The sequence below is a fragment of the Astyanax mexicanus genome, chromosome 23 (assembly GCF_023375975.1).
Source record: "Astyanax mexicanus isolate ESR-SI-001 chromosome 23, AstMex3_surface, whole genome shotgun sequence".
Lineage (NCBI taxonomy): Eukaryota > Metazoa > Chordata > Actinopteri > Characiformes > Acestrorhamphidae > Astyanax > Astyanax mexicanus.
This window is the reverse complement of record NC_064430.1, coordinates 28,825,290-28,850,823: the sequence shown is the minus strand read 5'-3', so window position 1 is coordinate 28,850,823 and position 25,534 is coordinate 28,825,290. Positions and strand designations below refer to the sequence as shown.

The 25,534-nt window shown below is 38.2% G+C and overlaps 1 protein-coding gene across 2 annotated transcripts in view; it reads left to right on the top strand.

Moving 5' to 3' along the window:
• piezo1 (piezo-type mechanosensitive ion channel component 1) overlaps positions 1 to 25,534 on the top strand; it is a 193,781-nt gene that overhangs the window by 84,056 nt on the left and 84,191 nt on the right. For both annotated transcript variants that reach the window (XM_049471026.1, XM_049471025.1), the window contains 3 exons: positions 9,906 to 10,028; positions 15,271 to 15,313; positions 16,085 to 16,238. In XM_049471026.1, the coding sequence (XP_049326983.1) occupies positions 9,906 to 10,028; positions 15,271 to 15,313; positions 16,085 to 16,238 (320 nt within the window). The remainder of the gene's footprint in view (positions 1 to 9,905; positions 10,029 to 15,270; positions 15,314 to 16,084; positions 16,239 to 25,534) is intronic.

Below are 25,534 nucleotides of genomic sequence, written 5' to 3'. Positions count from 1 at the left end.
CCCTACTTACCGTATTTTTCACACTATAAGGCGCATTTAAAATCCTTTAATTTTCACAAAAAATCATCAGTGCGCCTTAAAATCTGGTGTGCCTTATGTATGATTTCTACCAGTCAGGTTGTAAAGAGGAGCAGTAAAGCTACTCTGCTGAAGCACAGCGTTTCAGCGTACAGGAGTTTCAGTTTAGTTCTCCATCACCGATACTCGAGATTTGATCAGTATTAGCATTAGCCGATAACCTCGCTAAGGGCTAGTCCTTCTGCCATTCAGTGGTGAGTATTATTGGCTTGTAGCCTGCTGCTAACCCTGACAAGCACTGCTGGAGCAAGATTAGCATTACCTGCCAACCGTGCTAAGCACTAGCTCTTTTGCCGTTCAGTGGTGAGTATCATCAGTCTATAGCCTGCTTCTAACCCCAACTAGCACTGCTGGAGCAGCATTAGCATTACCTGCTAACCGTGCTAACTCTTTTGCCGTTCCGAGTTGAGTATTACCAGCCTGTAGTCTGCTGCTAACCCCGGCTAGCACTGCTGGAGCAGTATTAACATAACCAACTAACCATTTAGAGTTGAGTATTATTGGCCTGTAACCTGCTTCTAAGCCCGGATAGCACTGCTGGGGCTGCATTAGCATTACCCGCTAACTATGCTAGCTCTTTTGACATTTAAAGGTGAGTATATTGGACTGTAGCCTGCGTGTTTACCGTGTTAAAACAAGCTACATGAGACGAAACACTAGCTAATATCGCCATGGCCTACCGTAACACACAGGGTTCCTCAGTGTAGCACTATTATAGTGGAAATCTGCTTACTGTAAATAAATGGAAGCACTTTACTCACCAAAATAAACATCCAGCGCTTGTTTGACTTTAAGAGAATTAAACCAAAAATAACAGTTTTGTTTACTCAACTTAGCTAAGCGTTACAGGTCTCACCACCCAGCTGCAAAACCTGCTGAATTAGAAGGGAAACATGGTGACACCCCTGTTCCTTACTAGTGTCGCTTAATGAGCCTTATAATCCGGTGTGCCTTATAGTGCGAAAAAGACTGTAAGTACAAATACAAGCACACAGTTTGTCAAGGCTCTGTAGGATCATGAAGTACTGCTTTGCTCGAACTTTCTAAGTCACTCCCACGTGTGGACTAGAGGAGAAAAAAGCCCCCAGTATTGAGCTGTGGAGCAGTGGAACTGTGTTCTCTGGAATGATGGAGCTCCATCCAATGGCGTACTTTTGTGTGGGATGAGGTGGGGAGTTGGGGATTAGATGGGTGGTGATCTTTGACCTCACTTTGTATCACACAGTAAAGCAGTGGCTTTTTAACAGTTGAACAAAAGGCCAGACCACATTAAAGTGGCCAAATTTCAAAAGTCATCTTTAGTTACACCCATGAATGTATAATAAAGTGATGAGAATAGACTGCAGACAAGCAAATGCCTACAGCAAATAACAGACAATAAAGGACGCAGGACAGAGATCAGGACTATTATCACCAAGAACTATGAAAGAAGCTCAGTAGAGCAGTGTACACCCTGCTGTATTTCTACACCACATTCTACCACATGCTCTTCAGTAGATGAACAGGGCAGAAGGTTTTTGTGTTTTTACAGTGTAGCATTGTCTACAGGGCTTCCCTTTTTTCTGCATTGGCCTACTCTTCTAAAATTCTGTAACAATTGGATGCAAACAGCCAGATCAAGAATTTGTCCAGGAAAAAGCATGAATCATTTCATGGTCTTTCAATCTAACAATAAAATTATGTAGATCATTGGGAAACAGAAATTGCACCCTTTTTTTTTTTTTTTTTTTTTTTCCGTAATTAACACAAAATAATATTTAAAATGGAGGAAGTGTCTTATATATTATATCTTGTATATTTTTATTGAAACTTAAGCCCTGTCCTCTTTTAAGGGGGGTCCTCTGTGATTTTATTCCGAATTTATGTCGAATATGTACATTTTTTTCTCAGACGTCCTCTGATAAAATTACAGACTCTGAATTATCTACTGTTTTTCACATAACTCCGTGGTCCTTCGGTAATTTTAGTCCCGTCCAGATCCACATCTCTGAGTTTAATCACCTTGTGTTTAATAAAATAGCTAGTTGTCCACTCCCACGCACCATAATTACACTTTAGGCGCACGCTTCCACGGAGATCCACGTAAAAACACAACAGCGAGTGGAAATGGAGGAGCTACTGAACGTGATGTCATGTGACCGAGAAAGCCAAAAAAGAACTCACTGGTCCTCCTGTTTTTTAAGTCCAGATTCAAGAGTTTTATCACTGAGTAGAAGTGTGAAATATTTTTCACAGACTTCCCGCTGAAATAGTTTTTACAGTACTATTAAAAAAAAAAAAAAAAAAAAAAAATGTATAATGTTCTTTGTTTGCCTGGTTGACTTCAAAGCAACGTTGGACCGACACTGAATTTTGATTGAAAATAAAAGTTAAATTTCCATCAAAAAACAATAACGGGATGACGTTAAGCTCAAACGTTAGATAGACATTGAATTTTATACTTAGCACCAGTGCCCAGTTAAATAAAATCTCTTAAATTATTTACATAACTAAGGAAAAAGTTGAGGGGTTTACTGTATTGTTCCATTAAGACTCACCTCCCAAATAGACTTACTAAATAAAGTTGTTGCTTCATTTTTTCACATGGTGGCGCTATAATCAAATGACTAGGGTAAAAAAAAGAAGAAGGTTACATTCTGAGAAACTGACACCAATAAATCCATAATTCCTGGTATTTGATTTTTTAGGAGTATTTTATCCTTTTTTTTAGTAACACAGAGGCTGTAAAGTATTGTAGGGAACTGTGTTGCGATATATCGACTATCACAAAATCACAGTAACCTGATATCACCGTTATCGGGTGCAATGTATCATGATAATGTGAGATGCCCTGTGATTCCCACTCCTAATTTCTGTAGCAAAATGTTGCATTATTAATGTATTGGTCGCTGATTTCTGTATTATTTATAGTTTAACTTGTTTTTTCTTTGTTATTTGTGCATGGTTATTTTGAAAATAGTATACTCGAGGTTCGTGCTATAACCTGTAATATTGTCACTGTGTTTATTAAAAGATTTTGTGTTAAAGAGGATGAGAAAATATGATCTGTTTGGTTATAAACACTCCAAATTAAAATAGTACCGTTGCTGCTCTGTTTGTAGCTGCTGTGTTTGGTTTGTAAGCGCTACATCGCTGCTAGGTTACCTGTATGTGGTGGAGTAATACTTAGAGAGCTTTGGTTACAGTGCATTAACGCCTGATAACGGCACTCTTAGAACGCCTCTCAGCCAATCACATTACAGGGTCGGAAATAACTGTGGTATAATAGGAATTAACCATGGGCATGTAGACTTGGGGTTGAGTTGGGTCGGGCTCTAATGCTATTTAATGCTATTTTTATGTTATATAAAGCTATGTCGTTGTTTCATGTGTTTTGCACTAAGGTTATATGCTTAAAATAAAAAATAAAATTGTTCAGAAAGTATTTTATATTCTTAAATATCAGGTAGGTATTAAGATCAGGTATTAATAAACCTTGTTATTAAATAATAGGTCTATGCTTCTTCAGTGTTGCAGTGTTAATTGACTGTATCTTATTGACAGATTTCGCCCATTTAAACAGCCCAAACATGTTCTTAAAAAGTTGAGTTTTAACGCTGTATTTACTAGAGCTTACTGTGGGGTTCAAATCGGGCTCTGGCTCACAGAAGCAGTTTATAGTGTGAGTCGGGTCGGGCTGAATTTTTTTGGACCCGATCTAAGCTCTTTTTATAATACCATTCATTTCAGAAAAAAATAAATAAATAATTGACCATGTATCCCAATACTTCTGTCCACATGATAAGCTCCACTGATCTACAGCCTGTAATGGAGAGCTTCAGCGCTCTGACCCGACCCGACCTGCCCCGTCCCGCTCTGTCCTGCCCGGGTCAGGAGATCTAACCCCCCCTGGCAGCAGCTCAGCCCTCATTCTCTGGTGTTGAGTGGAGTCGTCTGCTCTAAATCTGTCTGGATGAAGTGTGGATCTGAGTGGGCGGTCCTGGCCTCGTCTCAGCACAGGCCCAGGCCTCGCTCTCATATCATAATATAATATCTGCTGGATTTAAGCCCTCTGGATGGAGCTGCTCTTTCCAAAACACGAGCTGGAAAGCCATTAGCGGTTTAGCATGTGTGAGTGTTGGGTGAGTGTTGGGAGTGTGCATGTTTTACTGTCTTTGTGAGGTCCTGATGTTCTCAGAGGCAGAGTGGTATGTTATAACTTGTTTTTTTTTGTTGTTTAAAAAATCTTGAATTACTTTACTTAGAAAATCTTAAAGAGTTAAATTGTTTACTTTTGCTGTTAAGATTAAAGGAGAACTCCGGTGTAAAATTGATTTTTGTTGTAGTAAAACATGATAAAAAGTACTGACCTCTAATGAATAGCACACCTCTGTTCTCCTACAGCGTTCTGAGATCCAGAAGTTTTTAACAGCTTGTCCAAACACCCTTCAGACTGAGTGACACAGGGCATAATTTACCCCGATAAATCGCTTTTTTACACCGTTATCCAGCTCAAAGTAGCTCCACACCTCCTTGCTAGAATCAGGAGAGCCCTGACATTTAAAACGAGGCATTAATAACTTAAAAAGTGCACAAGAAGCTATATAAAAAACACTATTTACGTCCTATAACACTAGCTTCAGCTCTGATAGTTCTTTGAATGGAAGTCCTCACAAGTGTATCAAAACCAACATGTGTGAATGTTTGAGTGTGTGTGTAGATATATTGAAATGCACATTAATCTGACCTGTTTATCAGTGATGCATGTCAGATCTGCTCGATCCATTCTGCTTGATCGGGCAGATCAAACTGTTCATAAAGTACCAACTTTGCTCTCAGAGCTAAAACAATGAGTGTTTTTACATAATTTTAGTTTATAATTAGTTTATAATTTAGTTCATAACCAGATTACTGCAGTTTTCTGATTATTCAAATTGTCATGTGAACGAAAGGCTCAGATTAGATTAAGATCTAGACCTTCAGATTAAGTAATCTGAAGAAGAAATTTCTCAGCACATGTACACTGTTACTCTGATTGCTTTTAATTATCTCAGTCACCGCATGCATTTAAACATAACTGGATTTTTTAGTGAGTGTCTGTCTTCTGCAGTCATATTTTGAATATGCTGAATTTTCTCGGTAATCGAGATTTCTTACTGCATGTGTACACTTATTCAGATTTCTTTCAGTTTTCTTAGTCTGCATGCAAACATAATTGGATAAGACAGATGCCTATTGACTGTCTCCACCATTACAGTAATGTGATAAAACCTGTAGGAAGGACAGCTCTATCTTCTATGTTCTAGAAACCATATAAATACATGGACCCATATTTGGTCGTAAAGTAGATATCTGATTATTTATAAAGTAACTTAATTTATACTGAATAATATTATTTATTGTCTTAAAATTAGTTAAAATTTACACACCTGACTTGTCAAAGAGACTATATTCTAAAAGAAAATTTACTTCCTTAATGACGGCACTGTGTTCTGCATGCACATGCGTCTGATTATAGTTCGATTTTTTTTCAGTTATCTACTTATTTAAATGGTCATGTGATCTGCATATTATTATATTTCTTAGATTGCATTAAGGCCTAGAAACTGTTTTATTAAGAAATCTGCTGAAGCAAGCTAAATTTTAGCTCAGTAGCTGAAAGAACATGTATACCCTTACTCTGATTTCTTTCGGTTTTCTCAGTCTGCACACAAACTGAATCAGATAGGACAGACACTCAGTCATAAAGAAACGCTTGTCTCTGTGTTTACAGTAATGAGGAAATAGCTGCAAGAAAGTCAGTAACAATCCAATATTTGCTTGTTAATGTGTTTTATATACAGGAGTTTGGACAATGAAACTGAAACACCTGTCATTTTAGTGTGGGAGGTTTCATGGCTAAATTGGGGCAGCCTGATGTCCAGTCTTCATTAATTGCACATTGCACCAGTAAGAGCGTGAAGAGTGTGAAGGTTTAATTAGCAGGGTAAGAGCACAGTTCTGTTAAAAATATTGCAATGCACACAACATGTGTGACATACCAGAGTTCAAAAGAGGACAAATTGTTGGTGCACGTCTTGCTGGCGCATCTGTGACCAAGACAGCAAGTCTTTGTGATGCATCAAGAGCCACGGTATCCAGGGTAATGTCAGCATACCACCAAGAAGGACCAACCACATCCAACAGGATTAACTGTGGACGCTGTAAGAGGAAGCTGTCTGAAAGGGATGTTCGGGTGCTAACCCGGATTGTATCCAAAAAACATAAAACCACGGCTGATCAAATCACGGCAGAATTCAATGTGCACCTCAACTCTCCTGTTTCCACCAGAACTGTCCGTCACCTGTGGTCTAAAACCAGGTGTTTCAGTTTTATTGTTTAAAACCTGTATACAAAAATACAGATATCTCAAGTTTGATTTGTGATTCATTTGATCAGCATAGTCAGCAACATTTGCTTAGACTGGATTAAGGACTAGAAGTCACAGGACACGATACAAGTTCCTAGTCCCATGACATGTGGCATGTCAGTGTATTGTTGATGTGGCAGTATTTGCTGATGCAGCGTTTGCTGTAAAATAGACTTTACTGGAAAGGAAAGTCATGCACTTCTTTATACTGTGCAGTGTGGTTATATAAAAGCAGTGTGTGATCACTCTTTTTTATTATTGTGGCTCCTAAAGTCACTTTATTGTGCTGCTCTGGTGCCACTGGTCACAAGTACGACTGCAGCAGTACAGATCTGAGCTTCTGATGTGACCCTCCACACACTCCTCACTGCAGCTCCAGCATCTGCAGGCCTGCTGAGCTATTTCTGTAGTTAAAGAGCCGCGTGTGATTTTAATTGGACTGCTGACTGCGGGCAAATGAGCCACAAAACGACCCTCTCCACCGGCCACAAAGAAAAACATCTCCATTAAACCCAGTCCAGGCCCAGTTTAAGCACCAGCTCTCTCTCTGAAACAGCTTCATCTCTTCAAACCAACCCCTATTCAGCTCTCAGGCATCTTGAACTCTATATAAACTTTACCCAGGAAACAGAATTTTTTTTTTCTTTCTATTGAATCACCACCAGAAATAATACAAATGTACATTCACATAAAGCCATGCATGCATTAAAAAAAAAAAAAAAAATATATATATATATATATATATATATATATATATATATATATATAAAATAGATAGATTATAGAAAGAAGTAAATTAAATAACAAAACTAAATAAATGTATATATATATTTTCAGGATCCAAATCTTCAACAAAGACCAGAAAAGGTTGCCAAATAATAAAAAAAAGAGTATACAGCTCTAAAAAAAAAATTAAGAGAGCACAGCTCTCAGTTACTGAATCAGTTTATCTGATTTTGCTATTTATAGGTATATATTTAATTAAAATAAACATTGTTCTTTTATTCTGTAAACTACTGACAACATTTCTCCCAAATTCTAATGTAAAATATTGTCATTTAGAGCATTTATTTGCAGAAAATGAGAAATGGCTGAAATAATAACAAAAACAACGCAGAGCTTTCAGACCTCAAATAATGCAAAGAAAACAAGTTCATATTCATAAAGTTTTAAGAGTTCAGAAATCAATATTTGGTGGAATAACCCTGATTTTTAATCACAGTTTTTATGAATCTTGGCATCATGTTCTCCTCCACTAGTCTTACACACTGCTTTTGGATAACTTTATGCCACTCCTGGTGCAAGAATTCAAGCAGTTCAGCTTTTTTTTTTATGTATTTTGTGATCATCCACCTTCCTTTTGATTATATTCAAGAGGTTTACAATTTGGTAAAATGAAAGAAATTTTAAGTGCTCTCATTTTTTTCCCAAAGCTTTATCTAATATTTTCCAGTTTAATATGGTACTTTTTTGATCCAAAAGGTACGTAGGTAGGTAAGTTGGTGGGTTAGTATCTTTCCATTTAAAGAGAATTTATCTTATAGCAAAGAGAAAACAGAAAGCAAACACATGGATATCAAGTCAAACAGATGTTTTATAAAATAACATAAAAGCCAAGAAGTTGATATTTGGAATGTAATGCATCTTTATATGTTGAGAGTAATGGTTAAAAAGGTCACCACCTCTTATTGGGTAATAATTACTGCATGGGTGATTATGTTGTATTATTTAACTCTTTAACTGATGCAGGGAGTAGCTTCTCATTTGTTGAGCTACCATGTGAAAAAACTCATCCTGTGGTTGTAAAAAATATGTTTATCTGTTTTACAAGGGTCAAATTCAAGTTATGGTCACGCATCAAGCAGAGAAGACATCTAAGGAGAAGCTGAAACTGCTAAAATCAAGTTAAAAACTGTCCCAACACATTTTAAAAGTGGGAGTACAGACCGGATGTTCGAGTAAGGAATAGTGAAAGTGAAATAATGCGTTTAATAGTGAAAGTAAGAGCATTTCCACACACACAATGTGAAGGGACTGGAACTAAACAGCTCTGTGGAGCAGAAGGAGCAGTTTCCTCTGTAAGCATGAAGTCTATGTAATGTATGCTGTGATCCCGACTGTGTTTGTTCCTCTACGTTTTACTGGGAGTCATTTTTAACCTCCATAATAGGAGCTGACAGTTTTATAGACAGACGCATCACAGACACCTCCACTGTGTGGGCTCTGTGCTGAAAGCGTAGCTTGCTGGAGGTTACTGGAGGATGAACCTGCTGCTCATCCTTCCTCACAGCGTCACTGCAGTCTGTAATGTTCAGGATTTTAATTGATCTATCAATAGTTGGCCCAGAATTGCTATATTTGTGTCCAGGGCTGGACTGTGAACTAAGTTCTATCCTGGACAGGTCTACTACCATAATCACAGCATCTCCAAAGTCCATCATTCTACCTATATGCATATATCTTTTCATCTAACTCACCACTGAAGTTAATTAGAATAACCAGACACAATTCTACAAATCACATTACATACAGCCCTGGAAAAAATAAAGAGAGCACTTCAGTTTCTGAATCAGTTTCTCTGATTTAGCTATTTATAGGTTTATGTTTGAGTAAAATGAACATTGTTGTTTTATTCTTTAAACTACAGACAACATTTCTCCCAAATTCCAAACACAAATATTCTCATTTAGGGCATTTATTTGCAGAAAATGAGAAATGTCTGAAATAACAAAAAAAGATGCAGAGCTTTCAGATCTCAAATAATGCAAAGAAAAACAAGTTCATATTCATAAGGTTTTAATGGTTCAGAAATCAGTATTTGGTGCCTTTTAATCACGGTTTTCATGCATCTTGGCATGTTCCCCTCCACCAGTCTTACACACTGCTTTTGCCTTTACTCCTGGTGCAGTTCAGCTTGGTTTGATGGCTTGTGATTATTCATCTTCCTCTTGATTATATTCCAGCGTTTTTTTTTTTTTTTTTTTTTTTTTTTTTCCAGAGCTGTATTATAATGCATTCATAAGACATTATAAAGATGGCTATAAATATTTATAAAAATGCATAACCCATTATGGCATATGTAAGCTGTAAAAAAAAATATATATATATATATATATATATATATATATATATGTCATTAATAATCTAGTCCCACAATAAAGGTCTATCACTTTACTTGGACCAAAAGAGCTTTTATAATACATTGTAATATAAGAGCACCTAAAAGCTTCTTCACAGAGTATTTTGGTTTGTTTAAGTTTTTTATGTTACTACATGATTCCTTATGTGTTCCTTCATAATCTGGATCTCTTCAGTATTCATTTACAATGTAGGAAAAAAAAATAAAAGTAAAGAAACATTGTATAAGAAGGTGTATCCAAACGTTTGACTGGTGCTGAATTCAATGTATCTAATTATCTCTCTCTTTTCTTCTTCTCAGGACACACAGGCCGGTTCATCAAGGCTTTGTTCAGCACCAGTCTGCTCTTTGTGTTGGCTCACGTCTGCTTCCAGATCTGCCTCTACACTGTCCCGGGCCTGGACAATGAGCTGGGACACAACTGTGAGTGTCTCCAGATCACTGACCCGTCACTGACCCGTCACTTACACTGTCTCCATACTGTCTGAGAGTCTGTCTGTGTTATGTTTCCACTGAAAACAGCAGTCACAACATACTGAATATATCCAGTTATGGGGGAAAAAAATCAGGGCAGCTCATGAAATCGTATGTATGTTTAAAATATATTTAAATGTGTGAACATTTGAATATCGTGTGAACAGTATTGAGAGATGGGGACATTATAACTTAGCAAATAAAAACATAGAAATGTGGCCAATGGTCCCACCCATACAGCTGCTACTAAGCTATATATCCCCCTATCACTAGTGACGCGACAACACAAGGAGGGTGAAGACTAGCACACACCTCCTCTGATACATGTGAAGTCAGACTCCGCCTCTTTTTGAGCTGCTGCTGATGCTGTAGCATTGCCGAGTAGCATCACAGCGCTAACGTTCGGAGGAAAGCACAGCGACTCGGTTCAGATACATCAGCTCACAGATGCAGCCTTGTGCTGATCCACATCACCCTAGGAGTGATGAGAGGAAAGAGCACCATCTGCTGTACCCACCCAGAGAGAGCAAGGCCAATTGTGCTCTCTCGGGGCTCCAGCAGCTGATCTCCCGATCATAGTGGCAGCGCTTTAGATCGCTGGACCACTCAGTGTATTTAATGTATTTAAAACATGGTTTATTAAATAGAATGAACAGAAATGCATATTAGAAACATTTAGTATTTAGTATTTGCATAGTAATTACTGGAACAAAAAAGATGTGTTCTGTCGAGGTAAAATATAGGTAAAAGGGTTACAGCCACCGAATATGCCGCAATTGCACGTCAAATATCTTAGTTTTATGTTTTTTTTTTTTTTAAACAATTTGATTTGTATTTTGTGAAAAATTTGAATACATTCATTAGTTAGCAACACCTTGGCAACATCTCAGTAACACCTTTGCAACCATCAATCCCATTACAGTTAGAAAGTTCAGTCCGTCAAGTTTTCTGGACGTTCTTAGAACATTTTTATTTAGTATTTTAAAAGTTCTAGTAATGTTGCTTAGTTGTAATGTAATGTTTTAGTTTTTAGTTTTGGGAATGTTATAGAATTTTAACGCTTCCATAATAGCTGGGAACATTATATGCGAAACACATTTTCTGAACATTACTGGAACATTATTTCTGTAATGTTACAAGCTAACCTTCCTGAAAGATTTTTAAAATGTTGCAAAACTTTCTTAGAAAGTACCGTCCAGCAACACCTTAACAACCACCTGACTACAGCAGTGCTTTTTTTTTATTATTGTTTTTAACAAAAAGTCATGGGACACAATGAGTTCATGTCAAAGGACTTTTGGCTTGTCAGTATGTGGCTTTTATCATTTGATATTGTTTAAATGAGTATCAGATGTCTACATGTGTATATTTTCATAGTGTCCTATTTTTCACAGGACTATAAGTAAATAACTGAGTATTAAATGATTGAGGGGGAGGAGAAAAGAAGTAGTAGGTGGAGAAAGAGCCTCAGTTGATGAGTAAAGAGATGTTTTAGTCACGGTCTTTAGTCACTGTTCTTCTGGACCATCTTTTCTCTACACATTTTATATAAAAAAAAAAACACGCCATTTAAAATCTGCTGGAGGAAAACAAGCACACAATAGCTCTACAGTCATGCGTGTTAGTGAGTGACTCACGTAATGATTCAGTCTGATTTAAGCTCTTATACTGTTCCCACAACATCACAGTCCTCCCAGTACACCCTTCAGCTCAGGCTGCACCTACAGATTATTTATTCTCCATTAATATAGCATTTTTAACCGAGCCCTTCCAATGCAAAACCAGGAAATCTGTTATTTTCTTCTGTAAATCGTTTTCTTACTATCGTATTTATGGCACGCACCTTAGCAACCACCCAACAAACACTTAGCAACACCATAGCAACCAAACCCCATACCAAAGCAACCTCAACAGATACCAAAGCAACAACTTAGTAGCCAGCTAGAAACCGCTTAGCCTTACTATAACAACCAACACAGATATGATAGAAACACCTTAACAACCACCATGGATACCATGGAAGCAGCTTATCAACATCATAGCAACCACCATGGATACCATCGCAGCACCTTAGCAACCAGTTAGCAACACCATAGCAACCGCCACAGTAGTGCTGGGCGATATGGGAAAAATCATATATCACGATATGGACTTTTTTTTTTTTTTATATCACGATAACGATATATATCATGATATACCACATTTATATACATAAATTATGAATAAACTAACAAACACGAAAATAAGAGTATTCAATCTGTAATTTAAGTTTGTTTTAGTTTTAGTTAAGGAGAACTTACACTTTCAGTTTCCGTTACTTTGTTCATTTTTGTTAACAATAATACTTGGTTACTTAGCTATAGCCATAGCTTTATATAAAATAAAAATAGTATTTAAAAAATACAAACCAAACAAACCAGTCAAACATGCAGATGAGCTCTCTGCACCCGATTAAAAAAATCACACAGTGTCTTTCTGGCTTAAAATAGTTAGATACAGCTATTAAATGACATTCATTTAAAAGACCAGTGAGACGTTCTGTATGCTAAATAACAAAGAAGGCATTAACAAACTAGAAGCTAATAATCTAATAACAACATTAAATAAAAACAGAAAAATAGATATAAAATAGGAAAATAATCAACTAAACTAAGCTCAAAATGCTAAAAGAAATGTAATCTAACGAATTCTAAAAAATCTAAACGAAATGGTGAATCCTTAAAGCAGTAGCTTAAAGACAGAATATAAAGCTTAACCAGCGCTATGAGACACAACACCTATAGAACAGAATGAGCAACGGCAGTGTGGCGGTTCTAGTGAAATAATTAAAATGTAAAAATACTCGACAGAGCGCCGTGTACCACATAAAATCGGTCCAAGATCCTCAGCAAAAATAGAAAACCATGATAGAGTCCCAACCCTAACGCCAATACATTTTATCGTTGTCTACTTTATATATGCATGAATAATTGATGAAGTTACTGTAGAAATGATAGACACTTTTCTATCGTCCCCACAATATTTATCGTCATATTGCACAGCACTACGCCACAGATAGCATCGCGACACCTTAGCAACCAGTTAGCAACACCATAGCGACCGCCACAGATAGTAACAGCTTAACAACCAAATGTAGCAACAGCTTAACAACCACATTGCAACTATTAAACATCGTAGCAACCACCACGGATATACGTTAGCGATCTATGTGAGCTATATATATTCATTTCCTTAAGTAATGATGACAATGTTAATTTCGTCGACAAGTGCCCCCCCAAAGCCCCCACGCCCTAATCTTAGCACCCACAGATATTTTACCCTCACCCAGTCCCTGCTTCCCTCCCTCAGAGCCGCAGATTGAGGATCGGAGGTGGTTGGTGAGGCGGCGGCCGCAGCTATTAGCCGCTGTGATTTATTTCAGTGTGTGGTTTGGACTCGGATGCTTATTTTCCCCATCAGGTCGTCCTAAAGGAATGTAAAAACTCACTGCAGGAGTGTGTGTATAGTGGTGGGAGTGTGTGCAGCACTGGGAGTAAGCATGCCGGAGAGCACGTGCCTGCAGCCTCCCTCCAGAGAGCTGCAAAGGCTCATGGGAATTACTGTGGAGGCCTTGCCTGAGCCTTTGTTGACCATTTTTTAACTTGTCATATTTACACTTACATCCAGTTCCCAGCAGACGTGACTCGACTGCACTGTTACAAGTTATGAAGTCATCCTGGAAGCTGGAAGGAATTTTTTAATTTTTTTTTAAGGGGGAGAGGGAGAGAGAAAATAAAGGGGGGTTCGTTAGTCACCCCAGTCTCATCCAGTGGTAAACAGTTCCTGTTTAGACTTTTACACCTGGAGTTTCAGAAGTGAGATCCTCTACTTTTAATAATGTTTTCTTTATTCCAATGATCTATGAATGAGACATGAGCAATGCCGTGTTTAAGGGATAAACACATTAAATCTTAAAGGCAACATATTATCCCTCTTTTTACACAAGTTAAAATAGGTCTATGGCAGTGGTGTCCAAACTACGGCCCGCGGGCCATTTGCGGCCCGTTTCCTTTTTTGGAGCGGCCCGCGATGTATTTTAGAAATAGAATGAAAGTTGGCCCGCTGTTAAGCAGGTTCTTTTAATGTGAGATTCAAAGTTTGAACGCTAGGTGTCAGAAACGGGCCAAAGAGTCTAAAAGCGGAGAGGGTGTACATTTCTAGCGCAAAAAAAAACAGCCCAAAGAGTCTAAAAGAGGAGAGAGTGAAGTTTTAGCGCAGAAAAACGGGGTAAAAAGTCTAAAAGCGGAGAGAGTGCGCATTTCTAGCTCAGAAAAACGGGCCAAAGAGTCTAAAAGAGGAGAGAGTGAAGTTTTAGCACAGAAAAACGGGGTAAAAAGTCTAAAAGCGGAGAGAGTGCGCATTTCTAGCTCAGAAAAACAGGCCAAAGAGTCTAAAAGCGGAGAGGGTGCGCATTTCTAGCGCAAAAAAACGGCCAAAGTGTCTAAGAGCAGAAAGAGTGTTCCGTTTTGCGCAGAAAAAGGGCAAAAGAGTCTAAAAGTTTCCGTAATTAAGGAGTTTGATATTAAGAGACATCATGAAATGAAACATCATTTTGAAAAATCTTAGTTTACACAACACTGTCAAAGATAAAGATAGTAAGTCAAGTAAAATGGTGTGTAAATAAAAGTAATCAGGAAAATGTATTATTTAAAGTGGTATATTTCATTATATGTTTTATTACAGAGTCTGTGGCCCGTGACTTCAACTATATTTCTCCTTCTGGCCCCCAACAAACAAAATTTGGACACCGCTGCTCTATGGGCTGCACAAAACATGTTCATGAAGTTCTTTACACAAAATCACTCTCACATAAAGATAAAGCAGATCTCAGTATCTCTTTTCTTTTCTTACTAGTTTCAGTCAGTTTCAGAATGAGCCGTTTAGGGCTCTGTCACTTTTATGCAAATAAGCTGTTGCTGGCCATGCCATGTTTACACTGCTTGTGAGCTTTGCTGAATGACTAAACTTAAACAAGCTAGTTCATACTTAACTGCGATAGAAGCAAAAAATTTAACACTCATTTAATACATATTTTGAGGTATATACATCTTCCTCATCTGCTGACTTGCCACAGACAGTAGCTACAGATCCCTCCTTCAGACAAAGTCAGTATATCCGTTGTTTGACATCTGCTTTCTTTCTGTCTCTACAGGTAGCTCATGGGAGAATTTGGCAAGGCACATTGGCGTGTCCAGGTATGTAGATGTGTGCTTCCTTACACCTTGTGCTTCCTTACACTTGTGCGCCATAACATTAGAACCACCTCCTTGTTTTTACATATAGGAACACTTTGTAGTTATTTAATTACAGACGGTAGTTCTGTATCTGTTTCTCTGTTTACTTTATTTTTATCATTCTTTCACTCTGTTTATCAATACTAAGAACCGCACAGGAAAGAAAACCACCACAGATCAGCTTTTTTTATATCATTATAATTATAATTATTATTATTATTATTTGTGTGGTGTGTGGTTATTCTCAGCACTGCAGTGATTAGCATGGTAGTGGTGTATGAGGTTGTGTTGGTGTGTGTTGTGCTGGTACAGTGAGTGGATCAGATACAGCAGCAGTGCTGCTGGAGTTTTTAAACACTGCTGGACTGAGAATAATCCACCAACAGCGTCCTGTAGGCAGTGTCCTGTGGGCACTAATGAAGAACTACTTCTGTCTCTGACTTTACTTTATCTACAAGGTGTTTCAGCTGTAGGTAGGAGTGTTTATTATAGAGTGGAGGACAGTGATTAAGTGATTAAACACAGTGTTTAAAAACTCCAGCAGCACTGCTGCTGTATCTGATCTAGTCACTGTACCACCAGCACAACACACACTAACACAACCTCATACACCACCACCACCATGCTAATCAGTGCTAATCACTGCAGTGCTGAGAATAATGCTATGGATAATTGTTCTTTTATTTTGATTTATTTATATTCATAAATCATTTTAAATGCCAAATTCTTCAGGCTTCCTCTGGATGAGCCCTGGACAGTGGTGCGTCTCCTGGCTCCTGATCTGGGTGTCTTCATCATCTCTCTGATCACTATGGTCTTGTGCAACCGCTTGGTGAAGAGTCGAGAGGAAGGACCCACAGCCCAGAACTCCACAGCCAATCAGGAGGTGAGTGGAGCTGAATACAAATGTGTAGTGTGACATCCTATAATAAAATAACCTTAAATAATCATTATCTTCACTGACCACTGACTTTATGTTTATTTGAGTTTATTGATTCTAATGTTATATAGAGTTAATTACAGGTAGACACTCTCACTGACCACTGACTGTATGTGTATTTGTGTTTATTTAAGGGTTTAGTATTCTAATGTTATATAGAGATAATTACAGGTAGACACTCTCACCGACCACTGATTTTATTAATGTTTATTTGGGTTTAGTATTCTAATGTTATATAGAGTTAATTACAGGTAGACACTCTCGCTGTTTACTGGCTTTATGTTTATTAGGTTTAGTATTCTAATGTTGTGTAGAGTTAATTACAGGTAGTCTCTCTCACTTAGCACTGACTTTATGTTTATTTGGGTTTATTCTAATGTTATATAGAGTTAATTACAGTTAGACACTCTCTTACTGACCACTGACTTTATGTTTACTTGGGTTTAGTATTCTAATGCTATGTACAGAGTTAATTATTGTCACTGCCGACTGACATTGTGTTTATTCAGGTTTAGTATTTTAATGTTCTATAGAATTAAGAGACTATATATATATATATATATATATATATATATATATATATATATATATATATACAGTGAGTCCAAGAAGTATTTGATCCCTTGCTGATTTTCTTCGTTGGCCCACTAATAAAGACATGATCATTCTATACTTTTAATGGTAGATGTATTCTTACATGGAGAGACAGAATATTAAAAAGAAAATCCAGAAAATAAATCTAAGGAATATATATAAATTGATTTGTATTTCATGGAGTGAAATAAGTATTTGATCCCTTAGTATTCATTAGCAGTTCTGGCTTTTACAGACCAGTTAGACACTCCCAATCAACTTGTTACCTGACCTGAAGCCACCTGTTCTCACTAATCACTTGTGTGAAAAACACCTGTCCACAGAATCAGACAGATCACACAGATTTCAAGTCTCCAACATGGGTAAAACCAAAGAGCTGTCACAGGACCTCAGAGTCAGAATTGTTGACCTTCACAAAGCTGGAATGGGCTACAAAAAGATTAGTAAGGTGTTGGATGTGAAAGTAACAACTATTGGTGCAATTATCAGAAAGTTTAAAGAGTATAACAAGACAATCAACAGACCTCGGCCCGGTGCTCCAAAGAAGATTTCGCCTCGTGGGGTGGCAATGATGCTGAGAACGGTCAGAAATCGTCCTGCAACCACTCGGCAGGAGTTAGCAAATGACCTGAAGGCAGCTGGGACCACAGTTTGCAAGGAAACAATTGGCAACACTTTGCGCAACAATGGATTCACATCCTGCAGTGCCCGAAAGGTACCCCAGCTGAAGAGAGCACATGTGGAGGCGCGCCTCAAGTATGCCAATGATCATTTGAAAGATGAACCAAGTTATTGGGAGAAGGTTTTGTGGTCAGACGAGACCAAAATTGAACTTTTTGGCCTCAACTCCACCCGCCATGTGTGGAGGAAGAAAAATGCTGCCTATGACCCCAAGAACACTGTGCCCGCCGTCAAGCATGGAGGTGGAAGCATAATGTTTTGGGGGTGTTTCTCTGCCAAGGGTACAGGGCTACTTCACCGCATCACTGGGAAGATGGATGGATGGAGCCATGTACCGCACAATCCTGAGGGACAACCTCCTCCCCTCTGCCAGGGATCTGAAAATGGGCCGTGGTTGGGTCTTCCAACATGATAACGACCCTAAACATACAGCAAAGGCAACAAAGGATTGGCTCAAGAAAAAATCACATTAAGGTCATGGAGTGGCCCAGCCAGTCGCCAGACCTCAATCCGATCGAAAATCTATGGAGGGAGCTGAAGGTCAGAGTTGCCAAGCGACAGCCCACCAACCTTCATGATTTAGAGAGGATCTGCAAAGAAGAGTGGGCCAAAATTCCCCCTGGTGTGTGTGCTAAACTTGTGGTTAACTACAACAAACGTCTCACCGCTGTGCTTGCAAACAAAGGCTTTGCCACTAAGTATTGAGTGTGTTTGGCAAGAGGGATCAAATACTTATTTTCCTCATTGAAATACAAATTAATTAAAAATATATTCTTTAAAATTATATTCTGGATTTTTGTCTTGATATTCTGTCTCTCCATGTTAGAATATATCTACCATTAAAAGTGCAGAAGGATAGTGTCTTTATTAGTGGGCAAACAAAGAAAATCAGCAAGGGATCAAATACTTTTTGGACTCACTGTATATATATTTTTTATACACTGAGGTTATAGTTTTAGTGTGGGTGTATAGTGTATCCGTGTATCTCTGGCTGTGTTCTGGAAGCCTCCGTGGGGGAAGTGGAAGAATGATCACGTCATGGAGAGTTAAGGCGGGATTTTGCAGTTTGAAGTCGTGACAGCATCAATATTTTACCACTGCTGCTCTCAGCAGCCAGAAACCCTGAAGACGCTTTCACATGGCATCCCGAGCATCAAAGCAGCGCTTTGTTTTCATTTCTGGGCCGTGAATGCAGACGCACACACACACACACACACACACACACACACACACACACACACACACGCGCGCGCACGCACACACACACACAGTTGTGCACAGTTGCTAAAGAAAGGAGGCCAAAGAATGAATAGAGATGAGAGAGAGAGAGCGGAAAATAGGAAAACAGGCAGTGGGTTGTGGAACCTACACTGTATATATTTAAGCATATAGTTAACATAACAGCTCTCCTCTAGTATGCAGTAGTGTAGTGTTTTCAGTACACTCATAGGCTATGTTCACACATATCTCAATATTTTAACTGCCTTATTCATGTACTACACAAAAATCTGAAAATCATTTGCTGATTCAAAATCTAAAGATATAACATTTATGTCTGTATTTAAACCTGAAGTCTAGCTTTTATCAATTTTCACCTTACAGTACAATTTTCAGTGAAACAAAGCACACATTTTTAAAATCTTTAAAGCTTTTTAAAAACGTTTTCGGGCTGTTTGAGTGAGCAAAATCTGTTCAGAATGATGTTGATTAACATTGCAACACTGAAGAAGCATATACAGGGGTTGGACAACGAAACTGAAACACCTGTCATTTTAGTGTGGGAGGTTTCATGGCTAAATTGGAGCAGCCTGGTGGCCAATCTTCATTAATTGCACATTGCACCAGTAAGAGCAGAATGTGAAGGTTCAATTAGCAAGGTAAGAGCACAGTTCTGCTCAAAATATTGCAATGCACACAACATTATGGGGACATACCAGAGTTCAAAATAGGACAAATTGTTGGTGCACGTCTTGCTGGCGCATCTGTGACCAAGACAGCAAGTCTTTGTGATGCATCAACTATCAAGAGCCACGGTATCCAGGGTAATGTCAGCATACCACCAAGAAGGACCAACCACATCCAACAGGATTAACTGTGGACGCTGTAAGAGGAAGCTGTCTGAAAGGGATGTTCGGGTGCTAACCCGGATTGTATCCAAGAAACATAAAACCACGGCTGATCAAATCACAGCAGAATTCAATGTACACCTCAACTCTCCTGTTTCCGCCAGAACTGTCAGATCTGAGCCACATTGAGCAAAAATCACTTTGACTGTATTGTGCGAAGTGTAAAGTTTGGTGGAGGGGGGATTATATTCGGCCCCTTGGTTCTGGTGAATGCTTCATCATACCAAGAGATTTTACACAATTTCATACACCGGACTTTACGAGGACAGATTGGGGACGACCCCTTCCTGTTTCTTAGTGACTTTGCACTATTGGACAAATCACCATAGACATAAGGCGTGAAAATAGACGTGTTGGTGGTGTGTAAGATAGCAATGAGCATTGCAATGCGCCTTTCACTGAGTTCTTTCGTTTTTAGTTCCCTACTAAACGAGTGACTAAGAGAGACTCCCCCATATGATTCACTCACTCTCTCACTCACATACATCAACCCCCCCCCCCCCCACACACACACACACACACTTAAAACACTAAAAACACTGCCATTAAAACAGATCAAGGCCAGAAGTCAGTAGAAATAGCCGATCCTGACTGTAGTTAATAGTGTTTGTTCTTTATGTTGGAGGTAAAAGTTTCATTTCCTCTCCTCACTTTTCTTTTTCTTCTTCTTCTTCTTTTTACTCTTCCTTCCATCTGCTGCTCCGCTGCCCGACGCCAACAACTTCCTCCCGCCGCTGCCAGGCAACCCGTCAACAAACACAGGTCGAGCTGCCGAGCGCCAGCTCAGAAATATACAGCCGTTATTAGATCAGGCATTAACATCTGCCCTGCTGAAATCACCCACTGCACACACGCACACACACACACACACACACACACACTCTCAGCACCTTACACACACTCTCAGCACCTGTAGTTGTGAAAGTTTCTATGGTCCGGATCAGTTGATGAGTTTGTTTATTTGGAGAGTTTCTCCCTCTGTTTGGTTTGGTTTAACACAGGCATAAACCTAAACGCACCAAAATGCACACCAATAAACCATAACAGCACATCGTCTCCTCTGATTGGTCACAGCTGTCCGGCATGTGAACGAGAAAGGAAGTAGCTGCTTTAACACAGAATGAGTCGACTGGCTGCGAGCAGTGGATGCTGCACAGACCATGTAAACAGCATGGAGCAGCAGAGACAGCGTTTGTTCATAGCTGTGGTGATTAGCATTATCTAGCTCATATATCAATATTAAACATGTGCTTTATCTGCAGTTTAGCTCAAATAAAAGGTGTGTAAGGATTGTATTTTGAAACCAGATTATGTTTTAATTAATATCTGGCTAATATATCAAATTAAACTGCGCCTTATCAGCAGTTTAGCTTAAATAAAAGGACTATATTTTTAAAAGCTGAGTCGGATTGAGACCGGATCACTTTCTCACCACACATGAACCTCACCCGAGCGCAATTACTGTTTTCACACCTGCTCAAGTGAACTGCACTAAATGTACAAATCAACTAGAGTCTGTTTTAACTGGACCAAATAGTACATTTGAAAATGCCCTAAATTTAACTCCAAATCAGAAAAAAATAGACAGTGTGGAAAATGCAAATAAAATAACAATGCACTTATGGCTGCAGCTATCGAATAGTTTAGTAGTTCAGTATTCTACTGAAAATTCCTTTGATTAATCAAGTAATCGGATAAAACGTTTTTGCTTGGTTAAAGAATGATCATAAATACACAAGAGAAAATAAGATATTTCAGTTAATAATGATCAATTGGATCAGTTGGTTCCCTTTTTTAAATAAGTTTTATTTCTTAAATTAGATGTTTATAGCAACAAGCTGTATTTTCTTTAGTCTAGAATCATTTTTTTAATAGCAAGCACAAATAAATTATTTTGTCATATTATTTCTTGTATCAAAAATGTAAGTTATTAATAAATAAAAAATCTCTTATCTTTACTTCCTACATCACTCAATGTAACCTTTTTACAGATTAAGTAAACTCTGCATGAAATGAAGTTAACCCTAAGGGCATCTTGTCACCATCATAATACACAAGCTCCACATTCGAAAGTAGTCATTATTAACAGAAGCCAAAATACGCACCAATAATCCACGTGAGCACATTGTCTCCTCTGATTGGTCAGAGCTGTCTGGCGTGGGAGCAAGAAAGTAAATATAGTGAGAAGATCCTGTGTTCAGGTGTGTATTTCTGTGCAGTGTGAAACTGCTTTAACACAGAATGCTGAAAATTTACCGCTGCGCTTTTAACCCTTGTGTGGTGTTCATATTTTTGTTACTCGTTTACTTTGTTACTTGTATTTAATTCAGCAAAATTAAGCAATTTTACATTAAAATGCTTTACACATGCTCGCTTCACCTAAATTGCAAGCAATATAAACAGCTTACATGGTTAATATTTGCCCTTTACCTTTCTTATGTTACATTTCTTTCAAAAAGTGCTACTCTTTTTTTATTAGCTTTTTAATAAAATGTAAAAGAAAATGAATTAAACTCAAGATATGAGTAGAACATTTGTTTAGTTTCAAATTTACAAATGAAGCAATGTTTATTAGCCCTTGGCCAAACATACTGTATGTAATATAAATGTTTGGGGGGGGGTGTACAGTGTGTGTTTATCGAAAATGTGTTTTGATATATGTTTTTCGCAAAAAATGAGCCAATGCCAATGAGTTTGGGTTAGAAAAAATATTTTTTTAGTATCATTTGATGAAAAATGAAAACAGGTGCTCAGTGTGTAAACAGCATGGAGCAGCAGAGTCTGTTTGATAACGCCCTAAATTTAACTCCAAATCAGAAGAAATAAAGAAATAATAAAATGCAATGTGTAAAATGCAAATATACACTATATATGCACTTATGGCTGCAACTATTGGATAGTTTAGTAATCAAGTATTCTACTAAAAATTCCTTTGATTAATCAAGTAATCGGATAAAACTTTTTTTTTTTACACAGAACAATGAAAATTGTTGCTGCGCTTTCAAACACAGTGTTTTCAATGGGACGTGCAAACACAGATTTCCGCGTAGTGAACAGAGTCGCGTGGCTGTGAGCAGTGAACGCTGCACATACTGCGCTCAGTGTGTAAACAGCATGGAGCAGCAGAGACAGCATTTGTTCATAGCTGTGGTAATTTGCATTATCGGGCTAATATATCAAATTAAACTGCTGAAAAATATATCAGATCATATAATAGACCTCAACTTTCGACAGTAGTCATAATTAACAGAAACCTAGTCCTCCACAGGGCTAACGTTATATTATTAAAATACATTAACATTAATTTTATCTTGTCTCGGGTCCTCTGCTCTATTCTGGGAGTCTGAGGAGGAAGAGATGTTGTAAGGAATACACGTCATGATGTTCTTCTGTTTTTCTCCCTGTTCAGTCTGAAATGCTCCCACACTTTCCTTATTTTCTGTCTTTTTATTACGTTTATTGTTTTTCATCGCCTCTTCAGTCTTCCTGCTCCTAAACCAAGCATCTTCTTCTTTGGCGCTGTGCCAAATTAAAAGTAGGCCGTGTGATTCCTCAAGGCAGAAAAAAATTCTGCCTCGAGGAGTACATTTTTTTATCAATGTACTCAAGTTACTTAAGAAGTTGTTTCACTCCTAAATGCAGTGTTTCTTACGTTTTCTTTGAGTGTCAACTTTGGACGGTCCTTCTCATTCTCTGTTTTTCTTTATTTCTTTATTCAATTTATTTTCTACATTGTAGATTAAGATTAAGGTCCCACTTTATAATAAGTGTCCCTAAGTACCATGTAGTTACATGGTAACAATCCTTGTAATTACAGTGTAACTACTGATGAAGTACACATTGTTACAGATTAACAACAGAGGTACAGGGTATGTAATTACACATGTGTATTAAGGTTAATTATGACTTGTGTAAGTACACATGTGTACCAGGGTGAGCGTACTTACACATGTAATAGAGCAAGTGTACTTACACATGTCAAAACTAACCTTAATACTCATGTGTAATTACATAACCTGTACCTCTGTAGTTAATCTGTAACAATGTGTACTTCATCAGTAGTTACGCTGTAGTTACATGGTGATTTGAGGTGATTTAATTGGGATGAGCTGGAGCTTCACAGCGTGAAGGAAAAGCAGCAACTATTGTTCAGCACTTCCAGAAACTCCTTCCTTCAAGACGCTGAGAAAACTATTCCAGGTGACTCTCCCTCACGAAGACACTGAGATTAAAATCTCACCTAGAGTGTGCAGATCTGTCCTCAAAGATAAATCTGCTACTTATTTAGAAGAATCTAAAGTATTAAAAATTCCCAAAAGTCCAAACTTTTGACTGGTAGTGTATATCCATCCCTGCATTTCAGCTCTGCAACACATTCCAAAAGGGTGTTGCTTCAACTGATCTAGTAGGTGTGGCTCTGCTGACTTGCCTCAGACAGTAGGTACAGATCCCTCCCTCAGACGAAGTCTGCTGGCTAATCCTGCTGTGTATACTGCCTAAGGTTCTCAAGCAGCAGACCGAAATGGTGTTTCTTCTACTGACATAGTGGGTGGGCCTCTGGTGGGAGTTGAGGGGTAAAGGGTGGTGCCAATGTGGTTCTACACAGGTAACCTTTTATTGTGATGTCACAATAATTAATGATCCAGCCAACCAGTTAATAGAAACAAATGATTCCTGAAACCAAACTCTCTTTACTGATTCGCAGAAAACAAATGGATAGAATTTTCTAGGTGCTTGGAGTGTTTATTATAGGGGTAGTCGAGACCCGAGGAATGGATGTATAAGCTGATAAGTTGTGTTACGTTGATCAGATAAAGCATGAAGTATGTAATCTTATAAAAGTCTAATTTTAAGTAGTTTAGGGTTGATTTAAACAAGTGTTTGTTAGTTGATCCCTCAGGCTTTGCTCAGCTAAAGCAGTGTACAGTCACTCTGTGCTCATGTGTTTTCTGTGTGGTTGGGAGTGTCCAGCCATTCCAACAATGCTGCATTCACACACACACACACACACACACACACACACACCTTGGCCTGCAGCTCTACCACCAGCCACTGGGTACTTTGTAAAACACTATGTGAGCCTGTTTAGTCCTGCCATCATCCTAATACCCTTTACTATATTATATAGATGTATTACACACAGAGTGATTAAACGATCACTAATTTAAACATTTATTTATTTTATTATTCATGAAAACCCAAAAAGTCAGTGTCTCAGAAAATTAGAATATTATATAAGACCATTTGGTACTTTTGGCAGTGTGGGAAGTGTGCCAAGTCCTGCTGGAAAATGAAATCCACATCTTCATAAAAGCAGAGGGAAGCATGAAAAGCTGTACGATTTTCTGGGACTTTGGACTTGATAATAAAACACAGTGGACCAACACCAGCAGATGACATGTCTCTCCAAACCATCACTGATTGGTGGAAACTTCACACTAGACCTCGAGCAGTTTGGACTGTGTGTCTCTCCACTCTTCCTCCAGACTCTGCTCCCTTGATTTCCTTCAAATGAAATGTAAAATTTACTGATGATCAGTGATGGTTTGGAGAGACATGTCATCTGCTGGTGTTGATCCACTGTGTTTTATTATCAAGTCTAAAGTCAGCGCAGTTTTTTTTCCAGACAATCTTTCAGCACTTCATGCTTCCCTTTGCTGCTGACAACTTTTATGTAGATGCAGATTTCATTTTCCAGCAGGATTTGGCACACTGCCCACACTGCCAAAAGTACCAATTGGTCTTATGTAATATTCAAATTTTCTTAGGCACTGAGTTTTGATATTTCATTGGCTGTAATCCATAATCATCAACAATAAAATAAATAAATGCTTAAAATAG